Below are 12530 nucleotides of genomic sequence, written 5' to 3' on the forward strand. Positions count from 1 at the left end.
ATTCAGGGAGGAGAATGTTTGGATAAAGGTACATTATGAAGTTCTTCAGTATATCATTTTTCTCACTGCTACCTAGTGATTAATTTTGTGTTGAGTTTGATATTTGCCTATGTAAATGCTGTGGGATTCTGACACATGTTTACAAAAAAGAAGTGATCCTAAAAACTGAAAAATTCATTGAATGGACTAGTGAATAGTCAAAGTTTTTAAACTAGCAGTATGAGAAATCCATAGAAATAGATTGCATGCAGTATATTGACTATTCATATACATAAATACTTTCATGCAACAGTTAAAATGTATCATTCATGGAAAAATCTCAGTGAAACTAATTGATTGCTGTGAGGAAGACAAACTTCATTTTGATTTTAATATGGGGTTGTATTATTACTTTTGTATATACTATTTTGCCTATAGCAAAGTTCTTAGCTAATTTTGATTTGTACATGATATACTTGGAACATTTGCTATCGGTAGCTACCATTTAACAAGAACAGGTACCATTTACTTTTGTCTTAGCACTTCATAAGGAAAACACTGATTAATCACTACAACAGAGTTATTTCTATTAAATGTTGTATAGTTCAAAATGCTACTTTGTTGGTACTGATGAACTCCAAACTAATAGCCTCTTATAATAGATACCTCATTCCGAGCAGGATGTTTTATTTGCCTATAAATAAAGTTAATTCCAAATCCTGATGTATTACATCTGAAACGCTGACTGGGTGCGTTCTAGCAAAGAATAACTTGAAATATTACAGTTTGCTGTAGCTAATCGTTTATTACCTCAAGCCAAAGGGAAGCAGTGTTCATGTACAGGCCAAAATGTCTGCAGAGAAGTAGGAAACTGACAGGAAAGGTCTTCGAGATTTCTTCCTGAGGCCTTTGAAAGGAAGGCCAAGGCAAAAAGAAGAAACAGCAGCATCCTCTTGTCACATGAGATCATTTTCAACACCTTTTAAAATGCATGTTGTCACATTTGCAAACCCAAAGTACTGCAATAAAGCAATATTAAAGCATTATAACCATCAAACAACCATGCTTTGGAAATGGGGGGGGGGGACTTTTCCTGTAACTACCTAAACAAAACTCTGCTCCTAATCTAGGAAAATTACCAAATTATTTGTCCATTGCCACTTAGTTTTATCGTTTGCCAGTAAGTGCTCTGCTGCCTCCATTTCTGTGTGAAAATAGCTCATCAGCATCTCTAATAACCAGCAAGAGCTTTACCATATATTATTATCAGAAACGCCATTGCAGTAGACTTTCATACCAATAAATTTATTTTGAAATTAATAAGGGAAAGTAGTACAGAGACAATGCTTGAGATGGGCTAATAAGCGTGCCCATGAGAGTTTCCTTTTGGAGCACTAAGTGAAAGCTTTTGCATTGCTAAAAGGCTACAAAAGTTGCTTAGGTAATAAGATTCTCTCTTATCAGTAAAAATGAAAGGGGGATGGACTGCATAGCTCAAAAGATTGGTAATCAGATTACAAAGTCTTTCACTTCTAGGTCACTGATTCAGCTCTGCCCCCTGTTTAGTAGTGACGAAGAGCTGCTCCCAGCTGATGGCTTTTCAGTGGCCTTTGTTAAATACATCAGTTGTCTCTGTCCTGTGACTAGTGGAGCCAGAATTAGCACACATGTTGACATTTTCAGTTGAGAAAATTTCTTTAAATGAGATGAAATGACCTCCTCATGTATAGAAATATTTCCTTCAGAAAGTGGATAGAGAACATTGATGGGACTATGAGAATGAATTTGCTGTCAGTATTTACCCTGTATCTGGCTTTTTAAGGTTAAAGAGACTTTCTGCAGTACTTGTTTGTCAGTTTCTAAGAGTCCGGCTTTAAAATTAGATAACTAAAGTGATTCTTAAATTGACCCAAGATGTAATTTTATCATCTTCTTTCCACATTGCAATTATTTTGTTATCTTTAATATGCTTTCTGTTATTCATAAATGCTTCAGCATATACATGTTATAAGTAAAGTTAAAATGAGTATACTTAAAGGTTTGAACAATTATTGAGTAATAGATTATACATGCCTGATCCTGTCCAATCCTCTACCACATAACACCAAATTTGCTATTAGTCTGTGAAACTGCTGCAAGTAAAATCTTCCTGGTCAAACCAATAATTTGTTCCTTTTACTTTTGTACAAGGCAGCAAGAGGTTAGAAGCTGGATAAGGGGAGTGTTTAAGGCAACAGAATGAGCAAAAGAATGATTGGTTGTAAGAGTTAATAGGTCAGCATTGGAGGAAATGAGAATTGTTTCCTTCAGAGACAGATGCGGAACAAGTTGGAAACTAGCTTTCTCAGCAGCATGTGGATATTCAGGAGTGGATTTGATTGGAAGGAAATATTAACTGATAACCAAGTTGGTGGCTGGGCCAAATATACAAACTGGACAAAGGATCTGCAGACAACTCTTTTAAGTTGTTACGTATACATATAATTTCTTAAAATGAACTAAGGAAGAAACAAAGGTCAATCAATCTGGTAAATCTGTGATCAAGGGACGTATCTTGCAGACCCTCCAAGTGTCCCTATTTTCTAGAGATGTCCCAGATTTAGAGAAGTCGTCCCAGTTTCTTATTTGATCCTGGAATGTCCCCCTTTTCCCTATTTTCATTGGAGAAATGTTGGAGGGTATGGAGTTAGCCAATGCCCGAGCCATCTGAAGGCAATCCAGTGTAGGAAAGGGATTTTTTAAAATGTGTAATGTTTTATTATGTTTTTATGTACAGTGGTGCCCCGCAAGATGAATGCCTCGCAAGACGGAAAACCCGCTAGACGAAAGGGTTTTCCGTTTTTCAATGCGCTTCGCAGGACGAATTTCCCTATTGGCTTGCTTCGCAAGACGAAAATGTCTTGCGAGTCTTGAGATTTTTTTTCGCTCCCCTCCCCCTTTTTCTAAGCCACTAAGCCTTTAATAGCCTTTTAGCAGCTAAGCCGCTAAGCCTTTAATAGCCGCTAAACCGCTAATAGCGCTAATCCACTAAGCCGCTAGTAGGGTTGCTTCGCAAGACGAAAAAACCGCTAGACGAAGATACTCGCGGAACGGATTAATTTCGTCTTCCGAGGCACCACTGTATGTTGAAAGCTGCCCAGAGTCAGATATATGGGGTATAAATAATAAAATTATCATCCTGGAATGGGACATCTATATTTTCATTGGAGAAATATTGGAGGGTATGATTTGTGTGTTAGTTACAGGCATACGTATATACAGAACTACCGTATTTTTCGCACCATAGGGCGCACCGGACCATAGGGCGCACCCAGTTTTTAGGGGGGGAATTCAAGAAAAAAAATCTTTTTCCCCCCCGCAGCCCCAAAGAGCAGCGTACAGGCTGCACACAACCTCTCCCTGCCGGAGGGGTTGCGTGCAGCTATGGATCAAGCCAAGGCAGCGAGCGGGATGGATCCCGCTCGCTGTTTTGGCTTCCCCTTTAGCCCCGTGCAGCCTCTCCTTGGCGGAGGGGCTGCACAGGGCTTTCCTGGCTTTACTGGGAGGTGGGGGGATTCCCTCACCTCTCCCCAAAGCCCGCAGAAGCCGTGCAAACCCTTTAAAGAGATCACGGCTTCTCCTGGCTTTCCTGGGAGGCGGGGGATTCCCCCACCTCCCGCAAAACCGGCAGAAGCCGCGCGCCTTTTAAAAGGGCTGCACGGCTTCTCCTGGCTTTCCTGGGAGGCGGGGGATTCCCCCGCCTCCCGCAAAACCAGGCTCCCCCCCCAGCCTTCTAACCAAGTCGGGGGACAGCGGCAAAGGCGCGCTGCGCCCCTGCCGCTGTCCCCCGAGTTTGCGGGGCTGGCGACGGGGAGGAGCAGGCTTCTCCCCCCGCCAGCGTTCTAGACAAGTCGGGGGACAGCGGCAAAGGCGCGCTGCGCCTCTCCCGCTGTCTCCCGAGTTTGCGGGGCTGGCGACGGGGAGGAGCAGGCTTCTCCCCCCGCCAGCCTTCTAGACAAGTCGGGGGACAGCGGCAAAGGCGCGCTGCGCCCATGCCGCTGTCCCCCGAGTTTGCGGGGCTGGTGACGGGGAGGAGCAGGCTTCTCCCCCCGCCAGCCTTCTAGACAAGTCGGGGGACAGCGGCAAAGGCGCGCTGCGCCTCTCCCGCTGTCTCCCGAGTTTGCGGGGCTGGCGACGGGGAGGAGCAGGCTTCTCCCCCCGCCAGCCTTCTAGACAAGTCGGGGGACAGCGGCAAAGGCGCGCTGCGCCCATGCCGCTGTCCCCCGAGTTTGCGGGGCTGGCGACGGGGAGGAGCAGGCTTCTCCCCCCGCCAGCCTTCTAGACAAGTCGGGGGACAGCGGCAAAGGCGCGCTGCGCCTCTCCCGCTGTCTCCCGAGTTTGCGGGGCTGGCGACGGGGAGGAGCAGGCTTCTCCCCCCGCCAGCCTTCTAGCCAAGTCGGGGGACAGCGGCAAAGGTGCGCTGCACCCCTGCCGCTGTCCCCCGAGTTTGCGGGGCTGGCGACAGGGAGGAGCAGGCTTCTCCCCCCGCCAGCCTTCTAGACAAGTCGGGGGACAGCGGCAAAGGCGCGCTGCGCCCCTGCCGCTGTCTCCCGAGTTTGCGGGGCTGGTGACGGGGCGGAGCAGGCTTCTCCCCCCGCCAGCCTTCTACCCAAGTCGGGGGACAGCGGCAAAGGCGCGCTGCACCCCTGCCGCTGTCCCCCGAGTTTGCGGGGCTGGCGACGGGGAGGAGCAGGCTTCTCCCCCCGCCAGCCTTCTAGCCAAGTCGGGGGACAGCGGCAAAGGCGCGCTGCGCCCCTGCCGCTGTCCCCCGAGTTTGCGGGGCTGGCGACGGGGAGGAGCAGGCTTCTCCCCCCGCCAGCCTTCTAGACAAGTCGGGGGACAGCGGCAAAGGCGCGCTGCGCCCCTGCCGCTGTCCCCCGAGTTTGCGGGGCTGGCGACGGGGAGGAGCAGGCTTCTCCCCCCGCCAGCCTTCTAGACAAGTCGGGGGACAGCGGCAAAGGCGCGCTGCGCCCCTGCCGCTGTCTCCCGAGTTTGCGGGGCTGGCGACGGGGAGGAGCAGGCTTCTCCCCCCGCCAGCCTTCTAGCCAAGTCGGGGACAGCGGCAAAGGCGCGCTGCACCCCTGCCGCTGTCCCCTGAGTTTGCGGGGCTGGCGACGGGGAGGAGCAGGCTTCTCCCCCCGCCAGCCTTCTAGCCAAGTCGGGGGACAGCGGCAAAGGCGCGCTGCGCCCCTGCCGCTGTCTCCCGAGTTTGCGGGGCTGGCGACGGGGAGGAGCAGGCTTCTCCCCCCGCCAGCCTTCTAGACAAGTCGGGGGACAGCGGCAAAGGCGCGCTGCACCCCTGCCGCTGTCCCCTGAGTTTGCGGGGCTGGCGACGGGGAGGAGCAGGCTTCTCCCCCCGCCAGCCTTCTAGACAAGTCGGGGGACAGCGGCAAAGGCGCGCTGCGCCCCTGCCGCTGTCTCCCGAGTTTGCGGGGCTGGCGACGGGGAGGAGCAGGCTTCTCCCCCCGCCAGCCTTCTAGCCAAGTCGGGGACAGCGGCAAAGGCGCGCTGCGCCCCTGCCGCTGTCTCCCGAGTTTGCGGGGCTGGCGAGGGGGAGGAGCAGGCTCCCCCCCGCCAGCCTTCTAACCAAGTCGGGGGACAGTCCCCCGAGCTTGTGGGGCTGGCGGTGGGGCTCTCCTGAAGCCTGGAGAGCGAGAGGGGTCGGTGCGCACCGACCCCTCTCGCTCTCCAGGCTTCAGCGAAAGCCTGCATTCGCACCATAGGACGCACACACATTTCCCCTTCATTTTTGGAGGGGAAAAAGTGCGTCCTATAGTGCGAAAAATATGGTAGATGTTTTATTGCTCTTAAAAAGTGTTGTTCCTCGATCTCCTTAGATGAAGTAAGCCACTTTTTTATTGTTCAAACTTTCCCTTGGCCAGAAAATGTTTAGCAACTGTAATTACTGTAGACTAAAGATTAAGGTACCTCTGACCATTAGGTCCAGTCGCGGGCGACTCTGCGGTTTCATGCTCATCTCACTCTATAGGCTGAGGGAGCCAGCATGACTAAGCTGTTTCTGGCAAACCAGAGTAGCGCATGGAAACGCCGTTTACCTTCCCACCAGATTTATCTACTTGCACTTTGACGTGCTTTCAAACTGCTAGGTAGGCAGGAGCTAGGACCGAACAACGGGAGCTCACCCCGTCATGGGGATTCAAGCTGCCAACCTTCCAATCGGCAAGTCCTAGGCTCTGTGGTTTAGAGCACAGCGCCACCCGCGTCCCTTTCACTGTAGACTAGATCAGTGTTTCCCAACCGGTGTTCCGCGGCACACGAGTGTGCCGTGAGACATCGGCTGGTGTGCCGCGAGATGCCTGGAGGGAGGCGGGCGAGTCGGGCGGCGAGAGGCGGGGCGGCGGCGGCGAGGAGAGGCCGCGCCTCCTGCTGCTGCCTGGCGCTCCTCCTCGCAGCCGGCAGCGCTGCCTGGGCGCCTCCGCGCGACTCTGCCTCGCTGGGTTTGGTCTCCCAGCAGAGACGGGTCACACGCGCACCTCCCTCCCTCCCTCAGCCTGCGCGGAGGGAGAGCCAGAGAGAGGCATCGCTCCTGCGCGGCGGAAGAGGGAGCAGCCGGAGCGATGCCCCAAACGAGCTGAATTCCGAGCGAGGGACTGAGGGGGGAGGGAAAAAACTTTCACTTTCGTGCGTCCCTCCTGGCGTGACGCTGCGCGCTGACGTCACGGGGCGGGGCTTTAATGGTGGTGTGCCGCGAGATTTTTTTTCAGTAAACAGGTGTGCCGTTGCCCAAAAAAGTTTGGGAAACACTGGACTAGATAGATCTTAAGTCAGGGGCAGACTTTGGTCTTTCAGATTTCAGCAGCACCCTGTGCAAGGCCAAAATTCAATCTGCTTTCTAGAAAGAAGCTAGGAAGCAAAATATTTTAGCCAGCAAATGAACTCAGACCTGCAACTGAAGATGATTTGTTTCAACATGAGGAATTAGAAAATATCTCGGTTCTAAAGAACTGCTATTTTCCCCTTCTCTTTAGTGCCCTTTATTCTGTCAGATTTTCTAGTCACTAGAATCTCCATAGGTTGCCCAGGTAGGCCCAGCAGCAGTCAATCAGGTCAGAGGAAAACTATGTACTTTTCAAATTAATATAGTGTAGACTTAATTATCCCAGATGTTTTGGTTATCTCTCCCACCACCACCAAACACGCACGCAGCAATCTAATAAACGGGGGTGGGGGTGGGGGTGGAATATGGAGGTTTAGGGATAGGAGATTATTATGAAAAGTGCTGAAAATAATGCCATTATATTTTTTTTACATTTTTTTACATTTTACATTTATAATACTGCATATAGTGTTGGTTTTCCCCAGCCACCTGAAAAAGTCCTAGAGCTGAAAAGGATATAGAAAAAGGCAACTACAATGATAAGTGCATTGGTGCACATTATTACAAGGGTAATTTGTTTTTTGTTTAAGTTTAGTTTTTGATTTAGTGAAAAAGACAGTTACACAAACATGTTCGAGATTTTCAAAATCAGGAATAGTATAGAGTATGGGAAGACTGGATAGAACCTCCCCAACCCCTGCTAATATTATTAATATTCGCATTGATCCAGTGAAGTTATAAGAGCTTTTTTTTTGCAAGAGACAAAATAAACTAGTTATACACAATTAGTTTAAATGAGTTGTATACAATGGCTATACAAATTGAAGGTGACTTGTGCAACCATTCTTTTGCTTCCCCTCCTATCCCCTTTCTCCCCCAAAATCCTCTCCTGAGGGCGGCAGGGCTAGGGGAGATACAGGCTGCATTTGGCTGGAGGAATAACCCAAGTCAGGCCAAGGCATTTTGGACTTCTGAGCTTTGCTCAAACAAGCTTCATTCATACCATTTTGGGTGGTTCTAGAGAGGTTTGGGGAGAAGGGACGCGGGTGGCGCTGTGGGTTAAACTACAGAGCCTAGGACTTGCCGATCAGAAGGTCAGTGGTTTGAATCCCCACGACGGGGTGAGCTCCCATTGCTCGGTCCCTGCTCCTGCCAACCTAGCAGTTCGAAAGCACATCAAGTGCAAGTAGATAAATTGGTACTGCTCTGGCGGGAAGGTAAATGGCGTTTCCTTGCGCTGCTCTGGTTCGCCAGAAGCGGCTTAGTCATGCTGGCCACATGACCCGGAAGTTGTACACCGGCTCCCCCGGCCAATAAAGCGAGATGAGCGCCGCAACCCCAGAGTGGTCACGACTGGACCTAATGGTCAGGGTTCCCTTTAGAGAGGTTTGGGAGGAAGTAAATGGGTTGCAGAGAGGAGAGGAAGAGGTACTAGTTGCTCAAGCTGTCTACTCACACAAGCAGTGACTCAGTGTCCTAAAAAAATAGAAAAGTTTGTGTAGTGTAAATCTAGCAATTATTATTAGCTATGCAAGCTAAATACAATTTCCATGTTCATAGGCAACATGCCTCAGAGGACAAGAGCCAGATAATAGGAAAAGCTATTGTTTCAGTCTTCTGTGATATTCCAAGAGATATTTGGCTGTCCATTGCATAAAGCTGATCTAGGCATAAGTAGGACTAGATTCATGTTACTCATTTTTTAAAGCTATTTACTTCTGGGATTTAAAAATAAAAATACAGTGGTGCCCCGCAAGATGAATGCCTCGCAAGACGAAAAACTCACTAGACGAAAGGGTTTTGCGGTTTTTGAGCTGCTTCGTAAGACGAATTTCCCTATGGGCTTGCTTCGCAAGACGAAAACGTCTTGCGTTTTTTACAAGTTTGTTTCCTTTTTCTTGACACCGTTAATACAGTTGCGACTTGACTTCGAGGAGCAACTCATAGAACGCGGTGTGGTGGCCTTTTTTGAGGTTTTTGGTGATTTTTGAAGCTTTTCCAAAACTTTTCTGACACTGTGCTTCGCAAGATGAAAAATTCGCTAGACGAAAAACTCACGGAACGAATTAATTTCGTCTTGCGAGGCACCACTGTAAAAATGAGAAATGAAATGCTGCTGCTTCGTGATTTTTCATGTTATCTCATTCTGGATAAGTAAGGACTGCTTTTGACAAATAGCTTTGATTTGAAATTTGTAAGATAATGAGAATGCTCAAGCTCTACAGCTGTCTTGAAATGTTGTGTCTCTGCTAAGCAATTCCGCTTTGGACATTACACAGTGTTTTGCAGAAGCCCAAGGCATGTATATACTCATTGGTCACTCATTACATCAACCAAGTCATCAGAGCTTCTCTATCCTTCTTAAAGGCCTTCAAGTATTGTATGCTTGTGCCCAATGGTAGTACTGGTGAACATGGGAATTGCTGACATCTTGTGGTCTTATTCCATATTTCCAGTGTATGGCAGATCATTGGAACTTAGTTACAATGAACCTTAGCTGAGTTTGGGCCCTTAAGTATTAAATCTTATTATTGCCAATCTTAAAGGGCCCCAACATAGTTAAAGTTAGTTCTGACTACAGTTGCATTGATTTCAACTGGAATTAGTTACAATTAACTTTAGTTGCATTGAGGCTCTCATCTATGAATCGTAAAGAAACAATGTCTTTCCAAATGATATTTTAGTTAAAGATATGGAATTAGGTTGCGTCACAGGTATCCTGCATCTAAAGTGATTTATATCACCTTAGTTTAGTTTCAGCTATATCTTCTGTAAATAAATCTCATTTGGGTATTTTCTACATTACAAGCAAATATTTTAAGACACAATCTTCTGGCATTCTTTCCTTGGTTATTTCTATATTGAAGACTCCTCTCTTTTATTTTCCAGGATGTCAGTCAAATACAGGGAAGGTTGGTTTTTTTAAGAGTGTACTTCTTCCTAACTGCTGGCCTAGTGAAAAGTGTGCTCTCATTGAGTTCCTTTTAAGCCTTCAGCCATCACAAACATTTTTAAACAGAACTCTCCCTCCCTCCCTCTCTCTCTCTCTCTCTCTCTCTCTCTCTCTCTCTCTCTCACACACACACACACACACATACTTTGGTTGGGTTGATGTATTTATCAGTAGGGAGATTCAGCTCTATAATTAAGGCATGTTGAATACTTTGTTAAAACATTTATTCAGAATCATCATAAAACAGTGTTTCTCAAACTTGGGTCTCCAGCAGTTGTTGGACTACAATCCCCATCATCCCTAGCTAGCAGGACCAGTGGTGGGGAATGATGGGAGTTGTAGTCTAACATCAGCTGGAGACCCGAGTTTGAAAAACACTGTCATCAGTAGATGTCCTATCACTCTGGTTTGGTCTAGAAGATTTATTGTGATGAGGAATGGTACAAGCTGTCTAAATTTCAGACTTACAACACTTTACGTATGAGAGGTAGACAATATTTATTTTATGCCATGCATACACAGTGGCAGGTACCACTCTAACTTGGCTCTCCTTGAGTCCTGCAGCTTGTTAGAGATGGTATTAGGGCTACAGTAGAGGGCTAACCAGTCATATTTGTTAGGAGAAAGGCTTACACGAGAATGTGTAAAGGAAATCTTGCAAAGCTGTAACACTCAGCTTTGGGGGAGCTCGCTAGGACTTGGTTTACAATTTTGGGGGTTTCACATGTCCTTTGTTTCCAAGGCTCAGGAGTTTATCTGAGCTGTGCCCTATTCAAACACTCCTGAGAGCTATGCTCAAATAACTACGTAGTTTTCTGGAGCCTTAAAAATCAACTAGTGTTATTTTTTCTGTTTTCGCACAGCTGCATATCTGATCTGTGGTTAAGATTTGAAGGGCAATGGAAAACATACTGAAAAATTGGTGCTTTTCAACAATTTAAAAGAGTAGATGCACAAGAGATTGCCAACTTATGAGCCAGGAAAATATTCTCAGAAAACAGTTCTTGAAGAGTTCTCTGAGGAAAGCTTGTAAATACTAAATCCTTTCAAATTGAGCTGAAGTGTTATATGCAAAAGGAGCTTCCCAATGTCATCAGACTGCCCAGTGTTGGGGGAAAAAACCTTGTACTAGATGAACCTTTCATCTGATCCAACAAGACAGTCCTCAAATTAATGACGAAAAGAACCATGAATTTGGTCATCTTTTAAGCAAGGGCGACTACAATCACTTAGTGCTGACTGTACCAGTAACTAGTAATCCAGGAAAAGCATTACACATTGTTAGTACATGACCCATGTGTTCCCATCCAGAGAAGATGTGTGTTTAAAAATAAATCCAACAGATGTTTGCTTCTAAACTCAGCTAATCATCACAAATATATAGCCAGGTACATTGATTGTGTAAACTCACCCTTTGTATATAATCACAAAGATTCTGGTTTAGATAAATGGGCCACTGCTCTGATATGACATGAAAATACCTATGTTCACATTACATTATAGTGATGGTATTTGTGTCTTCTTTAGCTAAGGGTTTAAAGTATAGTCGAACTCAATAAAATATAGTAATTTTAAAATGCTGAGTTAGCCATAACAGCAAATTCAATGAACATTAAGTTGTACCCAATGAAAAAGAGCAAAACAGATGTTTAGTACCATTTTACCCAATACATAGGTTATATATACTCTTTTTTATCGTTCATTCTTTCAACAAATGTTTCTTCTCTTATTTTTTTATTTTGTTTTCTAATACTGTGTTCTCTGTTGTACACTATTATTATTTGAAAATTTCTTTTTCTGATTATTCATAAATCACAGTTTAAGAACATAGAATAGGACTGGTTAGCACATAATGTTAAACTATGGCTTGTTTAAAGAAATGTAACTGTAGCTTGTTTCTGTGAGTAAACTTGACTCTGGGTACCAGCAAAACAAGATCATAAACAATAGTTTGAAGTCCTTTTGTGAATATTGGCTTTCCTTTACTGTGGTTTATCATTTTTATGTCATAAATTTATTTTATTTCATAAAATTTATATACTGCTTGATTGTAGAAACCCTCAAAGCTGTTGCCCAACCCTTCTTTAAATTCTAGAACCGATTCCTGTGAAAAGCAAAAAGACTTGAGTAGTTTGGCGAGCTTAAAGTTAGACGCATTTGCACTTTAAGACTTTTTGGATTTGTGTTTTCTACAGATGATTCAACGAGAGGCAGAAGTAAAGAATAAAGTTACTGCTGTGGCATTGACGGACTCAGTTCACAACGTGTGGCATCAAGAAGCTGGCAAAACTATTCGAGAGTGGATGCGAGAGGTGAGGCTCGATTCTGGTGTGTGTGCTGGCAAACCTAATCTTTTCCAGTTTCATTAGGCTCATTGAAATTTACCCTGTGGTCTGAACATAGTCTGATTTCCTTTCATTTATGTAATAGGTATGTAACTATATTTGGATCCTCAAATCCTATGAGCAGAACTCTATTGTTTCCTGCTTGCAGAAGAAGGGGGAGGTGATTTTTGATGGATCCCCTCAGGCCCTGCTAAAACATGTGCCCCTTCTCCAAAATAAATACGTACTGGAGCAGGCTTCCTCAAACTCAGCCCTACAGATGTTTTGAGACTACAATTCTCATCATCCCTGACCACTGGTCCTGCTAGCTAGGGATCATGGGAGTTGTAGGCCAAAAACATCTGGAGGTTATAATTTGCTGATAACTTTATTGTTA

General features: G+C 46.1%; 1 protein-coding gene across 7 annotated transcripts in view; it reads left to right on the forward strand.

The window, feature by feature from the left end:
• Positions 1-12530, forward strand: part of ARB2A (ARB2 cotranscriptional regulator A) — a 221918-nt gene that overhangs the window by 136032 nt on the left and 73356 nt on the right. For all 7 annotated transcript variants that reach the window (XM_081212420.1, XM_081212423.1, XM_081212419.1 and 4 more), the window contains one exon: positions 12005-12121. In XM_081212420.1, coding sequence (XP_081068546.1) covers positions 12005-12121 — 117 coding nt within the window. The remainder of the gene's footprint in view (positions 1-12004; positions 12122-12530) is intronic.

Source organism: Podarcis bocagei, assembly GCF_964188305.1.
Source record: "Podarcis bocagei genome assembly, chromosome: 11".
NCBI classification, from domain to species: Eukaryota; Metazoa; Chordata; class Lepidosauria; order Squamata; family Lacertidae; genus Podarcis; species Podarcis bocagei.